This window comes from Acomys minous (assembly GCF_964271855.1).
Source record: "Acomys minous genome assembly, chromosome: 2".
NCBI lineage: Eukaryota > Metazoa > Chordata > Mammalia > Rodentia > Muridae > Acomys > Acomys minous.
In genome coordinates this window covers 87910944-87936324 of record NC_140484.1, presented here as the reverse complement: position 1 = coordinate 87936324, position 25381 = coordinate 87910944, and the positions used below count along the sequence as shown (strand labels likewise).

Sequence of the window (25381 nt, the reverse complement as noted above, 5' to 3'; positions counted from 1 at the left end):
AGCTTGGATGACTCAGAGACAGCTTCACCTTTAAAAAGTCCACCTCAGCATGGACAAAAAAACTAATGAAGGCTACAGCCTTGGAGCTCCTTGCAGGAAATAAAGACATTAGGACATGTTAATTGCAAGAATCTGTTCCATACAACCTCAGCTTGTCAGAGAACTGCAGGGTCCTCTTTTATTCCAGAGAGCAGATCTGAGCTGCCTGGAAACAGAGGTCATTACTTGGCCCTGAAATAGACTTCTGGTCTTCAGACTGTGGACAGTCCTACAGAAGAGGTTGTCTTCTTTGGTGTCCCAGGGCCCCACAGAAGGCCACATGCTGTCCTGTGATAGGAAAATCTCCACCTTCAGCAGGAACCTGATGCCACTGTGATGTCCTGGGCCCCTTCATTCAGTGGCAGTAGACCTCATGTTCTCATGGCATGGTTTCATTTATATATCCCTCCGTCTTCCAGTCATAACTTGTGCTGTTTTCCTCTATCTATGAAGTTTTCAGCTGTTCTTCACATCCAGCTAGCATGATTAAATGAGGTGTATCATTTCCTAATGCTGCATATGCAAACACTGAAACACTGTCCACAGGTAAGCCAATCACACCTGGCTTTCTGACCTTTTTTGAAAATAGATTGTATTTCATATGGTATATTTTTCTTACAATTTTGAGGCCATATTGCACCAACATATCTCACATATCATGTGTAATTGATTTTTATCTTCTTCCTCTGGTTGTGTGTGGACTACCTTCAAGTACATTGGCCATGATTCAGTCAGGATGAAGGCTCTAGGTATGCACCAGTTGATTTCTCTGTGTTCAGTGAATTATGCAGCTATTTTCTTCAGTAATAGGAACTTATCATTACTTTGTGAAAATCAACCAATTAGTTAGCAATGGCCTGGTTGTTTGGGAGTTTCTAAGGGCCTCTCCTTTGGCTAAGAATTCAATTACTTATATGCCATTCTTGGCACTGAGATTTCATGTGAAAGAAAGAGATGTTTAGTTGGGGCTTTGTTTTCAATGATATTTGGAGATTCCATTTAAATGTCTTGATATATGTATATATTAAAGAAGTTTGTATTGTAGTAGGTTTCCATATGAGCCCTCAGTTTTATCTGTCCCTCCCCATATTCCTTCCCTTACCTCTCATTTAATCTTCTGCTTCCATTCAGTACATATCAGTCCATAATTATACATTAAATTTCTACTTCATGAGGAAATCCTTCCTCCCACTTAATCCCTTACCTATACCTTGCCATTGTGGTTATACAGAATATAGTCCACTTATCAAATACTTAATATCTAACATCTTCATATAAGAGAACTTATACCATGTTAGTGATTTGATTCTGGGTCACTTAGAATGATTTTCCTTATCACCATCCATTTACCTGTGAATTTCATGGTTTCATAAGTAGTTGAGTAACATCCCATAATGTAAATGTTCCACATCTTTTATCCATTCATGCACTAATGGACATCCACCCTGTTTCCAACTTCTGGCTATTATGAATAGAGCAACAATAAACAGGGCTGAGCAGTATCTCTGTAGTAGAATGTAGAGTACTTTGGGTATATGCACAAGAGTGGTATAAGCAGATCTACTGCCTTATTATTGTTACATGAATGCTTTCAGCTTGATGAGATCCCATTTATTAGCTTGTTGTTCTTAGTGCCTGTGGTATCAGTGTCCTCTTCAGAAAGTCTTTTCCTGTGCCAATGAGATCAACACTATTCCACATGGTGTGTTGTCAGTCAATGTATTTTAAATTATGTTCAGGTCGTTGATTCCTCCAGAGAGAAGATTGTTCAGAAACAGAACTTGAGATTAAGGCGTGTGTCACCTTCAGCCTCCATCAATTCTTTTAATATACAGTATTGTTTTAATATGAGCGAGAAGAAGAAGAAGAAGAAGAAGAAGAAGAAGAAGAAGAAGAAGAAGAAGAAGAAGAAGAAGAAGAAGAAAATCATCATTCCAGGTTCTGTGATTAATTTTCATGGAGTTTTTGGTGAGATGGCCATTCTTACTATATTGATCCTATTGATCAATGAGCATAGGAAAGCTTTTTGTCTTCTGATATATTCTTCAATGGTTGTTTTTAACTGTCTTATGTTTTTAATTATACATCTATTTCATCCTCTTGATTGAAGCTACCTTATGATATTTTAATTTTGGGGACCATTGAGAAGGGTATTGTTTCCCCTATTTCTTTCTCAGACTTTTTGCTGTTGGTATATAGAAGGGCTACTAATATTTGTGAGTTAATTTTCTATCCAGCTACATTGCAGAATATATTTATTAGCTGTGGAAGTTTCCTGGTATAAATTTTAGTGTTGTTGCTGTGGTTTGAGTAAAACTGGCCTCCATTAGGCTCATATATTTGAATGCCTGATCATCAGGGAGTGACACTATTTGAAAAGGTTTAGGAAGTATGGTCTTGTCTGAGGAAATATGTAACTGAGGATGGGAATTAGTTATACTTTGAAAGTCTCATAGAAATCTAGGCTACATTCATCTGTTCCTGTGCTTTTTTCACTTCACTTCTTTGTTTTTTTTCTTTCTTTTTGTCAGAAAACTAATAATTACAGATCCTATTGTATTGTGGGTTACAGTTCTGTTTAAATTGTTTCTATGGTAAGGTATAATTCTGGAACTTTCTCTGTAGATCAGGCTGGCCTTGAACTGAGAAATTTTCATACTTCTCTATTCCCTAAGTGCTGGGATTAATTGAATGAACCACTCAGTGTGGGCCTAAGCTTTTTTTCCATATCTCCTTAATGTCCAAATGATATCTATCCCTAGTCCCTGAACACCGGATTTAGCTCCACTCCACTTCCTGGTGTCCACTTGATTCTTGAACCATACATTTTGTATTTTTCCTTTCTAAGCTTGATACACTGGATCAAAACATTCTCCATAAGATTCAAGTAAAGGACAGAGTTTATTGTAGGCTGTTTTGAGATATTTAAAATATATTTTATTAATTAATTCATATGACATCTCAATTGTTATCCCATCCCTTGTATCCTCCCATTTCTCCCTCCCTCCCATTTTCCCCTTACATCCCCCCCTGTGACTGAGGGGGACCTCCTCCCACTGTATATGGTCATAGGGTATCAAGTCTCTTCTTGGTAGCCAATGGACAGGACATTCTCCACAGTTGAGTGGAGAGTGGGGTCTGACTTTCACATGAACTCTGGTGCCCCATATTTGACCACATCCCCTAGATGGGGAGGTCTGTTGGCACTCAGAGGAAGGATAGCAGACTACCAAAGAGATTTCTTTTGCCAATGCAATTCATCTAAATCTCTTCATCTTATCCTAAAGCAGATTCTTCAGACAAGCAGCCACATTCTCTAACATACTAAAATGCTTGTCCTCTGAAACCTCATGATCCAGGCCCCCACAAATCAAATAACTTTCAGTCTTCCATATTTTTGCTAGTATGGCCCATGAAGCCCCACTTAAAGCAACCACTGCAAAAAAAAAAAAGGATCCACTGTCTTTCTAATCCAAAGTCCCCAAGTCCACATTCCTCCAAACAAAAGCATGGTTAGGCCTGTCACAACAATACCCCAGTCTCTCATACAAACTTCAGTTTTCCTGCTTCTGGGGACTCTAGATGAGAGAAGCATGGGAGAATGGCAAAGTAGAAGGATCCAGAGGGTCCTAGAAGCCTACAAGTAGAACATTATGATAGGCAGATTTGGGCCCAAGGGTCCCACTCAAACTAAGGCACCAGCCAAGGACAATACAGGTGGTAAACCTTAAACCCCTACCCAGATCTAGCCAATGGACAGAACACTCTCCACAGTAGAGTGGAGAGTGGGATATTACTTTCTTGCATACTCTGGTGCCTCACCTTTGACCATGTCCCCTGGAGGGGGAGACCTGGTGGCACTCAGAGGAAGGACAGCAGGTTACCAAGAAGAGACTTGATACCCTATGAACATATACAGGGGGAGGTAATCCCCCTCAGGAACAGTCATAAGGGAGGGGAGTAAGGGGAAAATGGGAGGGAGGGAAGAATGGGAGGATACAAGGGATGGGATAACCATTGAGATGTAACAAGAATAAATTAATAAAGTAAAAAAAAATAACTGATAAATGGATAGTAAAATGTAAAAAAAAAAACCAAACTTCTGTTTTCAGATTATATTGCTGTGAATAGACAAAATGACAAAGGCAACTCTCATAAAAACAAAATTTTATCTGGGGCTTCCTTATAGTTTCATAGGTTCAGTCCATTGTTATTATTGTGGGAAACATGGCACCACTTAGGCAGACTTGGTTCTGAAGGAGTCAAGAGTTCTACATCTTGATCTGAAGGCAGCAGAAAGAGACTGTCTTCTGCAGGAAACAGGGAGATACTGGATTGTACCCTCACTGGAGTTGAGCATATGTATATGACCTCATATTCCACCTCCAGAGTGACATCACTATTCTAACATAGCCACACCTACTTCAAGAAGGCCATGCTTCCAAATAGCGTCATTCCTTATGAGCCAAGCATTCAACCACCTGAGTCTAAGAGGAGTTGGGTCTACCTATTTAAGTCCTCACATCTTCCTCCATAAAATATTCCCAGACAGTTATGGGAGATGGGTCAGTTGGCAAAGCACTTGCCCTGCAATTGTGAGAACCTGAGTTCAAATCTCTTTCACGCACGGGCTGGATGGATGATGGCCTGCATTTGGGAGTCCCTGGGGGGAAAACTAGCTGAATAAGTTGGTTCTAATTTCAGGAGGAAGATCTTGCCTCAAGACATAAGGTGGAGAATGAGAAAAGACCATAGACCCTGAGCTTTAGTCTCCAAATGCGTAATATGCTTACATGTGCATAACTCTTCAGTAACAACCGACACAGGAACAAACACAATAAATAAAAATTATTTAATTGTCCTGGTGCTACTAAAAGTTGTTTTTGCAAAATAGTTAGTTAATGTGTTTCCATGGGACTAATGTGAGGCAGGTACTAATGAGATGTATTTTGAGACCACACAGACCTGGATTCTTTCTCAGAGGATGGGGCCCCCCCATTGCTGCTACACATTCACTTAGTTTTGACCTGTTTCCTGTTCAATCCACTCTACCATTCTAGTTGTGCCATATTACTTGAAGGTCTATCCTTCCTGATGCTTTGTTGTTGTTGTTGTTGTTGCTGTTGTTGTTGTTCATTTAACGTATTGAAGGAGTAGTGTTAGACAAAATTCCTGCAGGCCACATCTTGAGTTCAGCTCACCTGCAGAGTGATGAGCTGATCCCCTTCTTGGTCATCTTACAAGGAAGGAAGATGTCTCGGGAGCCTGCATGCTGCACATTCCCTAGATCCTTCCTTAAGCTGGGCACCTGTCAGAAGGAACTCTTCCAGTTTCAAAACTGATGCTGCTGCCTGGTGCATTTTCAAGTCACACTTCTGCAAATCCATCGGATTTTTAACATTGTCATTATGTTTATTGCTTCATTCCTTGTCTCACTTTGCAGGCATAAACTTTAGATATGATGTCCAGATAATGATTGCAACAGCAGTGGTTCACATTTCTTGGCATTGCTCATCTTATGGATACAAGGAGTTAAAAAAAAAAACAGCAAGCACTAACTGGAAAAAAAGAGCTTTGCCTCTTTCCTGTTAGGGGTTGGTATAGGAGCCAGACCAAATGTTGACAACAGTCTTGTGAAGAGCATGACTCAAAGGAGTGACACTCAGTGCAGATCTAAGCACAGTCAGCCACAGACTTTTCCTTTACTCTTATCCTTCCTCAAGCACTAAGTTATCTTCGGTCTCTGTGCAAGTAAGACATGCATGCTATAAACAACTGACTGAGGGGATTCTCTCTTTGCTGTAGAACAGATTTCCATCTTCCAAAGAAGAACTGAGGAAAGGTAAGATGTTTTTGAGACATTCTTCTCAAAGTTATCATCTATTTTTCTTATTCTTTGACCATATACATACATGTAAGGTGGAAAATCCAAAAAGCCTCCTATGTTTCTGCAGAAACAGGAGTCATGGAAGTTCTTCATGACAGCGTTGTAGGCTGGCAGACTGGATGGCAGGAAGCCAGTGAACCACAGTGGGGTCCTCTTCTTATACTTTCTTCAATTCCCCTCTCTTCCCAACTACTTAAATATGATGCTATTGTGAAAATTCTGCCATGCTCCTTGACTTGGCAAGCATATGGGTACAGGCACAAACTCTAAAAGCACAGTTCTGTCAGTACCTGAGTCACCTGTGTGTTATGTAATGGAACGTTTCTATTCTTTTAGGCTTTTCTGTCTCAGTAGGAAACAAGTTGTAAAATTGAGTGACCGAGAAGAACTCAACTAAGTAGAGATTATCAATAATATGCATATTTAGGGAAAGTTACATGAAATTTTGAACCCATCTCAACTCCCAAATAAAGAACACGAGTGTGCAGCTTTATCAACTGTTGTCAGGTAGAAGTCATCTGCACCAAGAGCTGGCTATTGCCATGATTGCAACGTTCTTGTGCTCCTCCCAAGGCACTCAATATTGGTTAATTTTCTCTTTTGATAACTTCATTTCTGCCACATGTACTGTGATCACTCTCAGCAGATCTCTAAACAACTCTACCCAACTCTATCAATTTCCATCATTACCAGTTAGTTTTTTAGATTAACCTTTTTAGTTTTGTTTTGTAACTATTATTTGTGCAAATTAGGTAATTTGAACTACCTGTTGGAACCTGGTTTTGTTAGTAGTGTGTACCTGGTTGAAGGCAATGATTTCTCCTTTCCTTGAGTCTGTTGTTAGTTCATCTGGGAGGTGTGACCATCCAGAATTCATCCCTCCACCCATACCTGGCTGATCATGGGAATATTTTTGTGCATAACCCCTGTGGTTATTCCTAAATTCTCTGACTAGTGACTGTAATGAATGTGCCTTGGTAAGGAAATGTCATTTGGAAGCCCTTCTAATCTTACTGCTCTTACATTATTTCTGCTTTTTCTTCTGCAGTGTTCCCTGAGTCTCAAGCAAGATGATCTAAGTGACTTTGTTAGGGCTTACCACTCAGCCACCACTTATTCTAAGTACTTTGTGTGCCCATGAGTGTCTTCTTTTATGACCAGTTCCTTAAGCCATGTCAATTTAGTCAACTGTATTCAGCTTCTGCATGAGGCATATCATCTCCCAGACCCTTGGGGGTTTTTTTTAACCTGATTTCCAGTTCCAAGAAAGTATTTCTTTTTGTGTGTCTTCAGCTTTAAATCCAGGGTACAGTTAGTTACATCTATAACTATACTACCACTATTGCACAAGTGTTGACATACTGCCTAGCAGGTTAGTCCCATAGATTGCAAAATTCACCACTGGATAAGACCATAGACACAGCTTATTGCCCACCAGCCTGCGCAGCCCTTTATATACTATGAAAGCTAGCCTTGATACCAACATGTTCTATATAATTTGTACACTCAATGTGTGGACTATCTTAAGTAACAGTGTTTGAACATGTAGTTGTGATGGGAAAGCAGAAGAAATGACAAGAGGCTGTTGCTTAGTGTCTCTGTGGACTCACTGATCATCCTCACATAAATAGTCACACCACTTACCTCAAGCTGTTTAGTCTAACAACCCATGGCTCCTCAAAGCATCCTCCCCCAGGTACATAAGGAAGCTCACTGCAAACCCATTTTTAAACAATACATCATATTTTATTGTTTAGTTATAAGAGCATAGGTTTCTCTATGCTATTCACTTTTATTAATTCTCGCCTAATGTTATTAATTCTCCCCTAGTTGAATCTCTCCTACTTTAACTATTCCTTCACCTTTTTTTTTCAGTGTAAGTCTTTTTATCCCCTCAAATCTCTCTTTGTCCTTTCATATTTCCTTCATTCCATTCTTATGTCTCTGTCAAGGCATCTCCCTCACAAAGACTCTTGCTAGTGTTCTGGCTTCCACAGGTAGATCCCACAAAATCAGAACTTTGAAGCTAGATTATCCAGATTGATAATATTTGGCATTTGCGTTATTGTTCTCCTGGAAGGGAGTTTCCTTGATAGAGGAAAAAAGAATAGAAGGAAGGAAATATGAAAGGACAAATAGAGATATGGGGGACAGAAAAATTTACACTGGGAAAAAAGTATAGGAATAGGTAAATTAAGGGAGGGAGAATTAAGAAGGAATTAATAAAATTAATAAAAATAAAGAGCATAGATAAACCTACTACCTATAACTAAATATTAAAATATGATATATTGTTAAAAACTGAGTTCCTCAAATTTTCCCTCAATATAATTTTCAATTTCCTCCCATTTACATACAAAATTTGCAATATAATATATCATTATAGATGAATACAATTATATGTATAGGCAACATTTCATCCTCTAATCATCAGCTGTTGAGTATCTAGGATGATTGTATTTCTTGGTTATTGTGAACACAACAGCAAGGAACATGGATAAACTAGGATCTAAACATTAGAATATAAATTATTTTGGATACATTCCCAGGCATGCTATAGTTGTATACTATAGCCGTTCTGTCATTTGTTTACTAAGGAATCACCACACTTATTTTCAGAATTGTGAGAAGTTTGCATTCCCACCACCAACAGTAAATTAACATTCTTTCCCAATTTCCTCACCAACATTTCTTGTCATTTGGTTTCTTAATGGCAACATTCTGCTTTAGATCAGATGGAATCTCAAAGAAGTTTTAATTTGTATTTTTCTGGTTAATGATATTGAACACTGTTCAAACTGCTGACAGATACTCATATTTTTTCTTTGGAGATTTCTATAATGTATTCACTGACTGTATTGCCTCTTTTCTGAATGTTTCACTCTTTAAGTTTTTTATGTTCTAGATTCTAATCTTCTGCTGTACATATAGCTGGCCATTTGTGTTATTTTCACTTTAGTCAGGTGTTTATTCCTGGCTTCTTTATGTTCATTCAGTATTCATGGAAGTCATCTTTAAATTCATGGAATTCGTTGATATATTTGTGTTACGTCTTAGTCTAAACATACATTCAGAAATTAACTTAGAAAGAACTATATAGGGTTTGTGTGTGTGTGTGTGTGTGTGTGTGTGTGTGTGTGTGTGTGTGTGCACTAGATAAAATCCAGCATTCCTTAGAAGCTTGCAAAGCTGAGTTTCCTCACCTCGTGAAGGCACATATGGCTCTCCAATTGATATACACTTGTGGTACTGATTAGAATATCAAAGATGATGCTGACATCATGGCTCCCTCACTATCGTAAATATTTACCTTTTATACATTTCGAAGTCCATGCTAGCATTCAGGCCTTTCCCACCAGCTACTGGTCCTCTTTATAATTCATATCATTGGTCTACCCATCTCTGTCTGTCCCTCCCTATTCTCAATAGTCTGTTCATGTTCACATCTTACTAGTCTCACTATTCTTTCTCTCACTTGGCTGTTTTTTGCTTCTTACTATCTCACTCTTTCCACTATCTCTCCCACTCTCCTGCTTCCCTAACACTGGCTATGTCCAGTTGGCTTTCTTTCCCCTCTTCTATGCACTCTTTCAGATAACTCAAGATATTTTTTCTCATTCATTCATGACCAAAACCTCCTTAAATAATAAAATTGTTATGGTAGTTGTTTCTTTACTGCACAACTTTCATGTACATCTTGTACCAAACACCCAGGAATGGTACAAATAGACCCTTTTCCAAGGTGCATAAGCCTCATATCCAAACTTAACTGTTGATGTGATTCCTCAAAGTTATAGATTATTTGTTTCTGTGGGCTTCTGTCACCCACTACTCAAGTTGGCCTCTTCAGCTGCTTCTCCACCTGCTCTAGCCACATATCTCTCCTTGTCTTCTATGGTAAGTGCACCTAGAACCTTCCTGCTTCATCTCTCTTGGCTCCTAGAACTTACTCTTGCTACAAAACTTCTGTTTTTATGTCAGGAAGCTTCTCTCAAACTACTGGTCACATATCACATAGAAAGTGATTTCTCAGCCAGGAGGTGGTGGCACTGCCTTCAATCTCAGCATTTGGGAGGCAGAGGCAGGCAGATCACTGTGAGTTCAAGGCCAGCCTGGTCTACAAAGTTAGTCCAGGACAGCCAAGGCTATACAGAGAAACACTGTCTCAAAAAACAACAAACAAACAACAACAACAAAAAAGAAAATGATTCCTCTTCTTTGAGATTTAGACTCTCACTTTTTCTCTCCCTCTCTCTCTTCCTCTTCCTCTCTCTCTTCCTCTCTATCTCTCTCTTCCTCTCTCTCTCTCTCTCTCTCTCTCTCTCTCTCTCTCTCTCTCTCTCTCTCTCTCACACACACATACTTACTTTACTTTCCACATGTTTTCAGCTCACCACCAGAGCTTATTTTGTCTCTCTTGAATCTCTTCCATCTCATCCTTTCCTCCTTGCTTCCACCCTATCTGTCACTCAGCTAATACTTGGCACATGCCCTGTCTCTAACCACTGTCTCTTCCATTCAGAATTAGATTTCTTTTCTCCACACCTACATTACTTAAACTCTTTCCTCCTTGAATTCAGAAATTTGATCAAAGGTTTGCAGCCTTACTTCAAATACATTGGACTCAGAACAGTTCAATAACATCCTTGATTTCCCAAATCTCACAGACTATAATAACTTCTGTCACTGCACAAGCAAATGATTCCCAAAGCCTCTTAATTATAACTTTACTGTTCTGTTTTCAAAAATCATATAACTGTAAGCTCTCTTTGCCCTTTAAAATAAAAAAAATTTAAATGTCATATTCTATATGTCTCTGAAGTTTTTGAAAACATCTATTTTGCCTTATCTTTCCATAGATTCATATATATCTGTTGCACCTAGGATGTATATTCTTGTGAAAAATAGAGTGGTAAGTTCCTTCCTCACTAATGTCTGTTGATGTGTTGGGCCAGAAGACTGAAGAAGATGTTCCAACATTATAGAGAGTTTGGGGTGACTATTCAGGTAGAAAACTGTCTCTGTTATCTTCTCATTTGGAAAGCTACTAACCTGCATTCCCGGCATACTCAGGTAATCAAGTTTATTCCTTCTCAAGTCTCTGATAGAGTTGAAGACCAGGAAGCTTTGCTTTACAATGAAGCTTAATTGTTTAGAGGTTAAGATGTTTTAGGTCTAGATAGATGTTTTAAATTGATAATGACAAGATGTAATGGAGATTATTTACATTCAGAATTTTAGGTGCACCAAGATACAAAAGATGTTTCCTTCAAGGCTGTCAAATACAAATAGCCAAAACACTAAGTATGTAGCATTTATATAATTCCTGATTGTGCCATGGTTCTACTTTCTATAGGTAGTCTATTGTATATACGTGTAATAATATAAATGTACATGTAAAAAATAAAAAAATGCTTCATTAATAAAAAGAAAAATAGAGTAGTAATTTATATGAGTATGATTTAATCCACTAACAATTAACTTGTATAACCTATTTATCTTAAACAGCCTGAAATAGCACTGTCAAAGTATTGGAAGTAAACCTATAGTAGAGTTATATGGGTATAATACCACATATTAGAGTAGGAATATATATATATATATATATATATATATATATATATATATATATATTGAGTAATTTCCTTACATTTGAATTCCATAACACTGTATATAAAATTAAACTTATTTTTGTGTCTGTATACAAAATTCTATACCAGTGAATTAATTAAAAATAACCTTGTGAGTAACAATTAAGGCATTAAGTTGAGGAGTAGTTTCACTAATCTACTTTTTGTTCTTTCTTCCCTATATACTTCTATATTTCCCCTCCTTTCTTTTCAACCCCTATATCCAAACCTAAGAATTGAAGGTAAAGGCAAAGAAAGACATCCCTGCATGCAACCTTGTTTTCTGTCTAAATACAATGAATAATAACTTATAACCAACTTCCATTGAAAATAATCATCAATAGTCCAAGAAAGCTACCAAAAACCTACCTAGCCCCCCTTAAAGGAAATGAGGCATCATTCTCTTAAAGTTTCTTCCTGCTGGTTTGGGACAAACAATACTTTTATAGGTGCCCAAATAATATTAGGGGAATTGTTAAACAAGCTAGGAATAGCATTTGAGGTCAAGTTTCTAAATGTTGAGAAATTCCAGGCTTAAATAGAGTTCTGTGTGGGACAGTCTGAAATTCTGAACCAATTGAGATTGGGAGCTTTCTTCAAAGGTGTCCTGTGAGTTATCTTGTTCTGATGATGAACACTAATGGAAGCACTTGGTACTGGAACATGAAGAATGCAGGATGTCAGTGTCCAGCATGCTGAGAGGAATGAATCCTGTCAGGTCTGATCCAATGTCGGTGTCTGGTTCTTTTGTTATGAAAACATACAATTTCTTACAAGCATTATATTATATTATAAATGTATGAGGTATGCATGATGCACAGAACAATTAAGGCTGGGTTTCTACTCTTTGTATGAGCAGAAAAAAAAGATATCTGTAAATATTTTTCATGTCATACAAAGAATGGCACCTAATAATAATTCATGGGGTTCTGTAGCCAACAAGAAGCATCGTCTTTGCCTAGACATTCATGTCTCAGCCAGTCTCAGAGCTGTTCCCATGTAGTGAGATTGGCAATATAAGTTACCTGCTTGTTCTGCGGTTTGATTACTCACATCCCAGTTCCTATCCTCGTCCCTCATCCATTCATGATCCACCCTCCCTCTCTCATCCCCTATCCCTCCCTGTCCTAGTCCTCAGTAATGGGAGCCCTCCTCCCCTAACACATGACCTCAGCCTATAAAGTCTCATCTGTACTACCTGTAACATATTCCTCTGTAACCTGGCAAGTCCACCCTTCCAGGGGGAAGTGATCAAAGTTCAGTGGCCAGAGTGCATGTCCGAAGTAGTCACTAATATCCACATTGTGGAACAACAAGGAGACTGTGCTACTAATTCTGAGCAGAGTGTCTAGGTCCACATCATACATGCTCCTTGTATCACTCTATGTATTGTAGTGTATTTATCCTGTATTGTGTGGCTAATATCTGCTTATGAATAAGCATGTTCCATGCAAGTCTTACTGGGTCTGGGTTACTTCACTCAGGATTATCTTTTCCTAGTTCCATGCATTTGCCTGCAAATTTCAAGATTCCCTTGTTTTTAATAACTGAATAGTATTCCATTGTGTAAATGTACCACAGTTTCTTTATCCCATTCTTCAGTTGATAGACATCTAGGTTGTGCCCAGATTTTGGCTCTTACTAAAAAGAGGTGCTATGAACATAGTTGAGCAAATGTCCTTCTTGTGTGATGGATCATCTTTCATGTATATTCCCATGAGTGGTATGGCTGAGTCTTGAGGTATAATTATTCCCAATTTCCTGAGAAAGCACCAGATTGATTTTCAACTGGTTATACATGTTTGCACTCCAACCAGCAATAGGGGAGTGTTCACCTATCTCCACATTCTTGCTAGCATGTGCTGTCAATTGAATTTTTTGTCTTAGCCATATGTGTAGGGATAAGATGGAATCTCAGAGTCTTTTTGAGTTGCTAGGGATGTTGAGAATTTCTGTCTTTCTCGGCCATTCAATATTCCTCTGTTGAGAATTCTCTATTTAGTTCTGTACCCCAATTTTAATTGGATTATTTGGTTTGGTGGTGTTTAATATCTTGAATTCTTTATATGTTGTGGATATTAGCCATTTTTCAGATGTAGCATTGGTGAAGATCTTTTCCCAGTCTGTGGGATGTTGTTTTGTTCTGCTGACAGTTTCCCTCACATTACAGAAGCTTTTCAGTTTCATAAAGTCCCATTTATTAATGATTGCTCTTAGGGCCTGAACTGTTGGTGTTCTGTTCAAGAAGTTGTCTCCTATGCCAATGGGTTCAAGGCTCTTCCCCACTTCCTCTTCTAACAGATTTAGTGTGCCTGGTGTTATGATAAGATCTTTAATCCACTTGGACTTCAGTTTTGTGCAGGGTGATAGATATGGATCTACGTTCATTTTTCTATATGTAGCCATCCAGTTAGACCAGCACCATTTGTTAAAGATGCTATCCTTCATCAAAGGAATAGATTTTTGCTTCTTTTTCAAAAATTAATTGTCCATAAGTATGTGGGTTTACTTCTGTGTCTTCAATTAGATTCCATTGATCAAACAACCTATTTCTACGCCAGTACCATTCCATTTGAATTGCTGTTGCTCTATAGTACAGCTTGAGGTCCAGGATGGAGATTCTTCCAGAAGATTTTTTATTATACACAACTGTTTTATCTAGTCTGGGTTTTTTGCTTGTTTCTCAATATGAAGTTGAGAATTGATCTTTCAAGATCTGTAAAGAATTGTGTTGGTGTTTTGGTGGGAATTTCATTAGAGCTGTAGAATCCTTTTTGGTAAGATAACCATTTTCACTATGTCAACTATCCTGATAGCTGAGCATATGAGATTTTTCCATCTTCTGTGATGTTCAAATTCTTTCTTCAGAGAGTTGAAGTTTTATTTATACAAATCTTTCACTTTCTTGGTTAGAGTTACACCAAAATACTTTATATCATTTGTGGCTATTGTTAAGGATGTAGTTTCCTTAACTTCTTTCTCAGTCTGTTTGTCATTTGTATACAAAAGGGCTCCTGATTTTTTCAGTAGATTTTGTGCCCAGTCACTTTGCTGAAGGTGTTTATCAGCTGTACGAGTTCCTTGATAGAATTTTTCTGGTGATCTATGTATACTATCATTTCATCTGTGAATAGTGATAGCTTGACTTCTTCCTCTCTGATTTCTATCCTCTTGATCTCCTTTAGCTGTCTTCTTGCTTTAGCTAGGACTTCAAGTACTATATTGAAGAGAGATGGTGAGAGTGGACAGCCTTGTGTTGTCTTTGATTTCAGTGGAATTGATTTAAGTTTCTCTCCATTTAGTTTGATGTTGGCTATAGGCTTGCTGTATATTGCCTTTATTATGTTGAGGTATTTGCCTTTTATCTCTGTTCTTTCCTGGACTTTTAACATGAATGGGTGTTGGATTTTGACAAATGCTTTTTCGGCATCTAAGGAGGTAATCATTTGTGGTTTTTCATTTAGTTTGTTTATATGATGAATTACATTGATGGATCTCTGGATATTGAACCACCCCTGCATGTCTGGGATGAAGCATTCTTGGTTACGGCAAAGGATAGATTTAATGTGTTCTTGCATTCAGTTTGTGAGTGGTTTTTTTTTTTGAGTATTTTTGCATCAATGTTTATAAGAGAAATTGGTCTGAAATTCTCTTTCTTTGTCGAGTTTTTCTGTGGTTTCAGTATCAAGGTGACTGTGGCCTCATAGGACGAGTTTGTAATGTTACTCTGATTCTATTTTGTGGATATATTGAAGAGAATTGGTATTAGATCTTCTCTGAATGTCTGGTTGAATTCTTCCCTGAAACCATCTGGTCATGGACTTTTTTTGGTGGGAGACTTTTGATAACTGCCTCTATTTCCTTAGATGCAATAGGACTATTCAGTTTGTTTACCTGATCCTGATTCAATTTTGGTAATTGGTAGCTATCGAGAAAATTGTCCGCATTGTTCAGGTTTTCAAATTTTGTGGCATATAGGCTCTTGAAGTAAGACCTGATGATTCTTGGATTTCATCAGTGTCTGTCATTGTGTCCCCTTTTCATTTCTTATTTTGTCGATTCCTACTCTCCCTCTGCCTTTTAGTTAGTTTGGCTAAAGGTTTGTCAATCTTGTTGATTTTCTCAAAGAACCAGCTCTTGGTTTCATTGATTCTTTGAATTGTTTTATTTGTTTCCAATTTATTGATTTGAGCCCTGAGGTTGGTGACTCTAGCCATCTACTCATCTGGGGTGTGTCTGCTTCTTTTCATTCCAGAGCTTTCAGGTGTGCTGTTAAGTTGCTAGTATGAGATCTCTCCAGTTTCTTTATAAAGGCACCTTTCCTCTTAGCACTGCTTTCATTGTGTCCCAAAAGTTTGGGTATGTTATGCCTTCAATTTCATTGAATTCTAGAAAGTTTTTAATTTCCCTTTTTATGTTGTCCCTTACCAAAATTTCATTGAGTAGGGAGTTGTTCAGTTTCCATGAGTTTGTAGGCTTTTTGGTTTTCTTTTGTTGTTGAGTTCCAGATTTAATCCATATTGGTCTGATGAGATGCAAGGGGTTATTTTTATTTTCTTGTATCTATTGTGGTTTTCTTTGTGACCAAGTATATGGTCAATTTTGGAGAAGGATTCTGTGAGGTGCTGAAAAGAAAGTGTATATTTTTGTCTGTAGATATCAGTTGGGCCCATTTGTTTCATGATGTCTGTTAGTTTCCTTATTTTTCATTTAGTTTCTGTCTTGATGATCTGCCTATCTGCTCCTTGTCCTGGATCTGACAAGCAGTAGATGAGTGGTGACAGCCCAAGCTGCAGGGATATCTCACAGTCTTTCTCAAGATAGGGGCTAATGTGGGATGTCGCTTGGGATTTTTATGTGGGTTGCCTAGGTGACTGGGGCCAGACCCAACTATGCCACAAACAATGTGGGTCTCTTTCACCTGGAAATTAGCAGCACTGTTGATTTGGAGATCTCAGTTTGGTCTTTAGGTCATTGTGCAGTCCTGGTTGTTCTGCTAATCAGAAGCCATGTGCAATAGGTGCTACCATCTTGCATCCCTCCAACTTAAAACTTTTAACAAACCTGGCTGATGACTTAAAAAAATCTGTACAAGGTTAGCAATCCCCTATTGAATGTTTGAAATCTAGCTGCTTGGTTGACTTGGAAGACTTCTTCCTAGTTACTACATCTCATAGTTTCAGAAATTGATATGCAAATCCAATATATGGCTGTGTGACTCTACAACTTTTCCATTCATTTGCTCGAGGAAATCTCTCTGATCTGCTGAGTGTAGTAAGCCAGACACAAAAGGACAAACACGGTATGTATTCACTTATAAGTGGCTAGTAGCTATAAAGTAGATGATAACTATACTGTAATCTACAGGCACAAAGAAAGTAAGAAAGAGGGCCTAAGGAGGGATACTTAAATCTCACTAAGAAAGGGAAATAGTGTGGACATCAGTGGTGGACAGTGGGGGAATGAGGTGTGAGGATCAGAGGGCATAAGGACGGATCAAGTGTGGGAGCAGAGTGAAATAATATGGTGAGAGAGAAATGAAATCAGTGTGGTGCATAATCTCTGGGAGGAGCTAGAAACCTGGGACAAGGGAGGCTCCCAGTAATCTACGAGGGCAACCCTGGCTGGATCTCTTAGCATTTGTGTATATAGAGTTTGAAATGGCCACTACCTGTGGCCAGAAAGAGTTCCAATGGAGGGATGGGCACATAAGCCCTCCCACAAAATCTTAGGCCTACAATTCTGCAAACAAGTTGTGCAGGAGTGAAGATGGAGCAGAGATTGAAGGAAAAGCCAACCAATGACTCATCTTGAGACTCATGCCATGAGAGAGATCCCACCCTTGACACTATTAATGATATTCTGCTATACTTACATAAAGGCACTGGCATGTCTGTCATCTGGGAGTCTTCACCCAGCAACCGATGGAAACAGACGATGAAACCCACAGCCAAACATTGAGTGCAGTGTGGGAAATTCTATGGAAGGGGGGAAGATTGGAGGAACTAGTGAAGTCAAAAACAACACAAGAAAAGACACAGAATCAGCTAATCTGAAGCACCAGCAGAGAGCATACATGAGATAGATGTAGGCCTAGGGACATTTGTAATAAGTGTGCAGCTCGGTCTTCATATGGAACTCATAACAGTGAGAGCAAGAGTTGTTTGTGACTCTGTTGTTTGCCTCTGGATCCCTTTCCCTTAGCAGTGCCTCCTTGCCTAGCCCCAGTGAGATAGGATGCAACTAGTTCTACTTCAACTTGATGGGCCAGGACAGGGAGATATCTATAAGAGTCCTTCCTTTTTCTGAGCCTTTTCTGAGAAGAAGGGGAGAATTGAAGGATGGCAGTTGAGTGGAGGGGGAAAGAAGGTAGGAGGAGGAGACTAGGAAGAGAAAAGATGGAGGGGAGGCATTGATCTGGAGGTAAAGTAAATACATAAATTTAAAAAATAAGAACCACTGAGACATGGCTCAGAGGTTAAGAGCACTTCCTGATGTCCTGAGTTCAATTCCCAGTAACCTCATGGTGGCTCACAACCACCTATATTGGGATCTGATGTCCTCTTCTGACATGCAGGCATACATTCAGATAGAGCATTCATATATGTAAAATAAATAAATGAATAACTAATTTTAAAAAAATAAAATTATATAAAAATGAGACTTCAAATTCGTGCAGCAGTGGCTTGGCAGTGCAGCTTGGTGACTGGCTTTGTAGCACAAACATCTCTCAGCAAGGGCCACCATGATGCCCAAGAGGAAGGTTTGCATGGATGGAGTTGTGAAGGTGGATCCCAAATGCAGCTCTGCAAGGCTGTCAGTCAAGCCTGCCCCTTCCATGGGAAAAGATAAATCATCAGAACAAAAAGTGCAAGCAAAAGGGAAGAGGGGAGTGAAAGGTAACAGGCTAAAGTGGCTGACAAGCAAACTACAGATCTGTCTTCAGAAAATAAAGAGACAGAAAACCAGAACCCAGCCTCTGAGGTAGAAGAGAAAAAGGCCAACTCTGACTATTCATCCATCCCATCTGTGAGGGGCCCTTGCCTCCCTTCTTGTACAATCCAGAAGAATATTTATATCAACTATTTTGTAAATGTAGGGGTTTTTTTTGGCAGCTCTAGAAACATTTTTAAGAGGTGGGGGAATCCTACCTCATCCCATTTTTTAAATGTAATGAGAACTGGTGCCCTCATCTGGCAGGGAGGCAGAATACTATACAAATAATAAATAAATAAATAAAAAGTCATTTATATTTAAGAAAAAACAAACAGGAAAGTGAAGTGGGAGTATTCTCCATGTCAGAAACACTGGGGACTGCCTGTGACATGGACGCCATTGCCTGATTTTTGATTACCCCTCCCTGGTGGGGCTGCCTGCCAGGCCACATGGGATGAGGAAATGTTGAGTCCTGATGAGACTTGATGAACTGTGTGGACAGGGGCTCCACTTTTATAAAGCATATGGGGGAATGGAGGAAGAGGGAGGGAGGGTGGGACCAGGAGGAGAAGAAGGAGGTGCCTATGATTGGATTTTTAAAATAGTCAAATCTTTAAAATGTTCCTAGGTGGTCTTGTGAGGTGGCTCAGTGGTTAAAGCACTTTTCCTGCAAATGTGAGGATCTGAGTTCAAGTCCCTCTTACCAGAATTAACACTGGTTTGTGGCCTGTCTGCAACCCAGCACTTGGGCGTACCTGGGGGAAAGTTGGTTACATAGATTAGATTAATAATTAGGTTCTTGTTTCCACAGCAACTAACAAGAATAAGGAAGCCAGAGGGATTGGCATGACCAGAAGATGAGATATAGAAGCCAGGCCAACTGTCAAGGGCAGTCTCATGAAGAGCATGAGTCAAAGTGGTGACGTTCAAATGCCAGCAAATCCAACTAGAGGACACCACAGATCTTTCTGCCATCCTGAGTAGCCTTCCTCAAGCGTCACTCACACTGCCATCTACGAACTTCAGACGTGTTTCACATTCACAGCTGATTTGGGGATTCTTCACTTTGCCACAGACCAGCTTAACACGTCGCATAAGGAAAAAAATGGAGGAAAGGTAACAGGCTTCTTGAGAACTTATTCTCAAAGTTGTCCTCTGTTTCTCTCAGTCTGTGGCCATTTAACTACACCTTCAGGTGGAGATTCTAAGGAGCCTTGGATGTTCCTGGAGACACAGGTGACACAAAAGTCATTCTCTAGCCATTTGGGCTGACAGACTTGACTCTGGAAGGTTAGAATCTTGTGAATCAAGGCACTGGCTGCTTGTAATTTCCCCCATTCTGCTTTCATCTCAACTATCCAAATGCTCTGTTATTGTGAGAATTCTGCCACTTTCCTTCGCTTGGCCAGCGAATGGGTACAAGCACCCTCTATAAAAGCACAGTTCTGTCAGTTTCTTGGTCACCTGTGTTTCCTGCAATGGAAAGTTTCCATTCCTTCGTATTTCTGTCTCAGTAGAAACAGGTGGCCTAAAAATGAGCGAGTGAGAACATAGGTATAGATTATCAGTAATGTACTTGTTCAGGTTGATAGCCCCATCTCCAACCCATGAAAAGCACACAGAGTGTGGGGCTTTATCCACAACAATAAAGTAATAGTCATCTGAACCAAGAGCTATGTTACTGTGGACATAGATGTAGAGTTGTGCTGCCCCAGGAATGCAACCACATTTACCCATTGATTGATTCTGTTATTTGAGAATTTGATTTCTGTATAGGATGTGTTCTGATTACTCTCCCTTTCTCTCTTTTTTTTTTTACCTCCATCTCATCCCTTTAAGCTTCCTCCTTGATTCCTCTAGACCCTTTCCCAGATTCATCTCTTTTGGTTTTGTTTTTAATATAGCAACAGGCAAGAGAACGGTACTTAGTGTTTCATACCAGGAAGGGTGTGCAGCTTGATTGACAGTTGTTTGATCTCATAATGAAGAGTACGTCTTTCCATGGCCTCCCAGCTTTAGATGTTGGCATAGACATCTGCTATCTTTCTGAAGGGTTTCATTTTTTCATGTGAAGTGGCACATGCCCCTACATCCTTTAACATTAGCATTATTTATGTGTCATCTACACCTGACACTTGTCACTAAAATGCAATATATACTTGTTTATTTCTTGTCACGTACATTTGGAACTCTTCCTCTGTTGGCATGTCCTTATCCTCCTGTAGTTCGAGGGAAATCTGTGTTCTGGTTCAGGGATTTAGTTTTCTGTGCTTTAGTTTGCATCCCAAACTGATCCTTTGCACAAAGAATTCATAGGTTTACTCTCTAAATTGAGCCTCAGATTTCTTATAATTTCCCCTTTTATCACAGATTGTTGTCTCCCACAGCCCAGGCTTTTCTGGACCTCACTATGTAGTTCAGACTCTCAGTGACCTCATGGAATTCTTTCTCCTGCAGCATCGAGACTTCTGGTATTCCACAAGTAAACTAACATGGCTAATAGAACTGTTTCTATCACCTTCTCCTTGAGAGCATCTCTGCCTTCAAGTTGTTGCTGTGTCACAATACCGTCTATTTAGCATGGTAGCCACTTCTTTTCTTCTTCCTCTCTGTTTCCAAAAATTAACATTTTAACTCCTGAAGAGTGTTAGAAATGCAATTAATCTTATAATTCTGTGCCTAATCCTGAAGCTCGGTGGTTCCCCAATGTTCCTAATACTGTGATCCTTTAATATAGTTCCTTATGTTGTGACACCTAACTATGAAATATTTTCATTGCTACACCATAACTGCAATTTTGCTACAATAAAATAAATATATTGTATACAGGATATCTTAGATATGCCTTGGCATTCCCTTCATGACGGCCATTCATGATTTCCATAACTTCCCATTTGATAGCTTCTCCCTGCCAGGACTGAGAGCAGCTGTTGGTCTTGCTTCTGGCTTCCAAACTCCTGCAGCAGAGAAGAACCAGCCTTTGGAGAGAAAGAGAGTTGGATTCAGAGTTCTATTACTTTCTGACACAGGCTGACACACTGAGTGTCTATAATGGGGCCATCAGCTACTCTCGTATAAGCACAGGACATGGGTTGCATATACCCCTAATAAATATAAGGTGGATTTAAGGCTCTGGAGGTATTGTTTTTTTATTTAATCAGTCCATACAATCCCATTTCTCCTCCTTATGAATCAGGTCAGCCATTCACACATAGCAAAGTGATGGTAAGAATCAGAGAACATAGCATTGGGTTCATGTCTTGTTTTCCTTCCCAGGTACACTAGCAGAGAGCTCCTAAACGTGGATTCAAATATCTCAGACTTGGGGAGTAACATCACAGAAGTGAATGGAAGTGGCCACCATGGAATTTCATTTTGTGACATCATATCCTGTACCATGATATTGCTTTCCCTCATCTTTGCCCTAGCTGGACTGGTTGGAAATGGCATAGTGCTGTGGCTCCTTGGCTTCCACGTGCCCAAAAATCCCTTCTCTGTGTATATTCTCAACCTGGCTGGTGCTGACTTTCTCTTCATATGTTTTCAAATTGTATATTGCCTTCACATTGTCTTGGATATCTTCTACCTCAGCCTCATCAGTCTTCCTTCGTTTTCTTTTGTTCTGGTAAATTTTGCTTATCTTTGTGGGCTGAGCATTCTCTATGCCATTAGCATTGAACGCTGCCTGTCTGTAATGTGGCCCATCTGGTATAGATGCCAACGCCCAAAGCACACATCTGCTGTCATATGTACCTTGCTTTGGGTCTTGTCCTTGCTGTTGAGCATCCTGGAAGGAAAGGAATGTGGCTATCTATTTGATAGTCTTGGTTGGTGTCAGACATTTGATTTCATCACAACTGCATGGTTAATTACTTTATTTGTGGTTCTCTTGGGGTCCAGTCTGGCCTTAGTGGTTACTATCTTCTTGGGATCACATAGAATTCCTCTGACCAGGTTATATATGATCATTGTGTCCACAGTGCTGGCCTTCCTACTCTTGAGTCTGCCCTATGGGATCTACTGGTTCCTCATAGCATGGATCGAAATTTTTCATAATGTTATGCCTTGTGATTTTTATCCAGTGACAATATTTTTGTCCTGTGTTAACAGCTGTGCCAACCCCATCATTTACTTCTTTGTTGGGTCCATTAGGCACCGCAGGTTCCAGCGCAGAACTCTCAAGCTGCTTCTGCAGAGGGCCATGCAAGACACTCCTGAGGAGGAAGAACATAGAGAAATGGGTCCCTCAGCAAGATTTAGAGAAATTTAAACAGTCTGGCAAGGACTGAGAGCTACTTTGATCAGACAGGAATAGCTTTAAGAAACACCTTTGATCTAATTAGTTTGTGGCATTTTCATAACCTTTTTTAGGTGATGACCCTGTGTTAATTCAGTTGGGAAAACATTCAATCTTGCAGAGGTTGATTGATACTGGACTTGTTACAGAGGAACTGACTGTAGCATTTCTGGGGCTGCCTTACCAATAGCTTCACTATCTGCTTTTGATGGGTCTCCTTGTAATCTCTTAAATCCAGTAGAGATGTTGACCACTATTGCCAAATCTTACCTTGACCAGAAGAAGGCTCAAGGAACTCCAGAAAAGAGCTGAATTTCTTTTGTCATTTCATAATGGTTAAATCCATTGCAAAAAAATGTCTATTTTTTAAAGCAAATTTTTTTCTTATTATTTGAAGGTTTAAATAGATATATTTTATAATCCCAATCCTTATTAATTTCCATAGGTTTAAAAGAATTTATGGAGCACTATTCTTTCTTATATGAATTGCTTAATGAACAAATATTCTCAAGAGACATCTGTTAAGTCTCTATTCACTTGGTGTAGTTCTCACCTTTAAGTTCACTGTCTTCCATTTTTCACATTGGAAGAGTGTAGTTATGTTGTATAATGAAAACCATTAGCGTTCATGGGCAGCTGAAGTATGTAGAGACTGTCCTCCATGATTCCTTCCAGAATGCCTTGTTTATTATTTTATAGTCAAGCCTTTTCTCATTCTTCTCTTGTCTTTGCCTTGATTATCCCTCTTTCTGGCTGTCTAATCTGTTATGACCAATTTCCAATGAGATATTCTAAACAAGGCAGCCTTGAAATCAAACCTGTCTCAAATTTATGCCACTCCCAGGATCCCATTCCATTTATTATTTGAATTACACATATTTTAGCAACATATTTTAATTTTAAAGCTGTAGTGTGTGATGATTTCCATTGTAGTACAGTTAGGTGAGCACAATATGAACAGATTAAAGGGAACAAATCAACATATTTTCTTAAGTTAGTGTGGCTACATGACTGAGAACAAAATCAAGACACAAAACAATCTCTTACATATCTTAATTTCATTCCCTCTCCAGCCAAAACCTTTTACTTCTAAGGTAAATATATTGTTTATATTTCTGTTCTAAACTAAAATTTAGAATACAAATTAAAAGAGGATAATGCAACTTTTGGTATACATGTGGAGAGATGATTATTATTGTTGAGCAAATTAACCTAAACAACATATCATATAAATATTCATTTTTCTCCTTGTGTCAAAAACTTCATAATTAGAAAAACTCTTTTGTGAGATGCACTGTTATTTTAAAAAATGTCTCATGCTGTATATTACTATTGTGGTTTGGATGAGAATGACTGCCATAGACTCATATATTTAAGTGGAATTGTTTGGGCAGAGTTAGTAGGAAAGGCCTTGTGGGAGGAGGTGTGGCACTATAGGTTGTCTCTGACCTTTCAAATGACCAGGCTATTCCTGGTGTCCCACCACAATCCAGGTCTGTGAAATAGATGTAAGCTCTCAACTGCTGTTCCAGTGCCATGCCAGCCTGCCTGCTGCCATGGTGGTCATGCTCTTTAAGTCTCTGGAACTGTTATTCTCCCATGCTTCTCTCATCTAGAGTCCCAATAGGATATCCTTCCCTCTGTCCCAGTTTCCTGGTAAGTGAAGGCTTTCGTGGGACATGCCCCCTTGGGCCAGTATGCAGATATAAGTGAGTATATACCATTTGAGTCTTTCTGCTTCTGGGTTAACTCACTCATTATGATCATTTCTAGCTCAATCCATTTATCCACAAATTTTGGGAATGCCTTGTTTTTAATAGCTGAGTAGTATTCCATAGTGTAACTAACCCTGGAGGGGGAGACCAGGTGGCACTCAGAGGAAGGACAGCAGGTTACCAAGAAGAGACTTGATACCCTATGAGCATATACAGGGGGAGGTAATCTCCCTCAAGTCATAGGGGAGGGAAATAAGGGGAAAATGGGAGGGAGGGAAGAATGGGAGGATACAAGGGATGGGATAACCATTGAGATGTAACAAGAATAAATTAATAAAAAATAAAAATAAAATATAAAAAGAAGTCTCTGGAACTGTGACTTACTAAAATAAGTACTTTCTATTATATAGTGTTTTTCTTGTGATTTCTCATCACAGCAATAGAAATGTTACTTAAATGGAAGCTGGTATCTGTGAGGGTACTATTGCTGTAATATGTCTGACCATGCTGCTTTTCTAAGAAATGAGGAAGACTTTGGACTAGGGAAGCAGTTGAATGTTGTAAGTGGGTTTTAACAGGCTATGCTAGCAAAAACGTGGATGACAGTCATGCTTAGAGCAGTGTAGACTGCTAAGGCCCAGATTAAGAGGTTTCAGAGGGGAAAGATGTTAGCAACTGGGCCAGAGACTAGTCTTGAAATATTTTGCAAAAAAATGAGGCTGCTTTTAGCCTAGGGCTAAATTGAAATTTTTGGGACTGATTTTTTTTTTGGCAAAGGCTATTAGGTTTACAATGAAAAAGAGGTTAAAGGGCAAAAGAAATACAAATTTTTCTATGGAAGAGAAAAAGATCATCAAGTAAATTTAACTTTGGAGCT

At 39.1% G+C, this 25381-nt stretch overlaps 3 protein-coding genes across 15 annotated transcripts in view; 2 read left to right on the top strand and 1 right to left on the bottom strand.

Annotated features, from left to right (window-relative positions):
• The window catches only part of LOC311592453 (zinc finger protein 120-like), a 202172-nt gene that overhangs the window by 24762 nt on the left and 152029 nt on the right, over positions 1–25381 (bottom strand). The window lies entirely within an intron of this gene.
• The window catches only part of LOC311592456 (mas-related G-protein coupled receptor member X2-like), a 103023-nt gene continuing 83386 nt past the window's right edge, over positions 5745–25381 (top strand). For 10 of the 12 annotated variants that reach the window (XM_084772882.1, XM_084772880.1, XM_084772889.1 and 7 more), the window contains exon 1: positions 5759–5881. The gene's annotated coding sequence lies outside the window, so the exon portion shown is untranslated. Of the gene's footprint in view, positions 5882–25381 lie in introns of all 12 variants that reach the window. The other 2 variants (XM_084772892.1, XM_084772888.1) reach the window with 2 other exon arrangements.
• On the top strand, positions 5747–24721 carry LOC311592461 (mas-related G-protein coupled receptor member X2-like). 2 transcript variants are annotated; one of them, XM_084772898.1, is made up of 3 exons: positions 5747–5881; positions 19304–19608; positions 21769–24721. In XM_084772898.1, the coding sequence occupies exons 2-3, from the start codon at positions 19598–19600 to the stop codon at positions 22760–22762; spliced, it is 1005 nt and encodes a 334-aa protein (XP_084629024.1). In that variant the 5' UTR covers positions 5747–5881; positions 19304–19597; the 3' UTR covers positions 22763–24721. The 2 variants fall into 2 exon arrangements, with proteins under 2 accessions (XP_084629024.1, XP_084629025.1); XM_084772899.1 differs by having other exon boundaries at positions 19304–19782.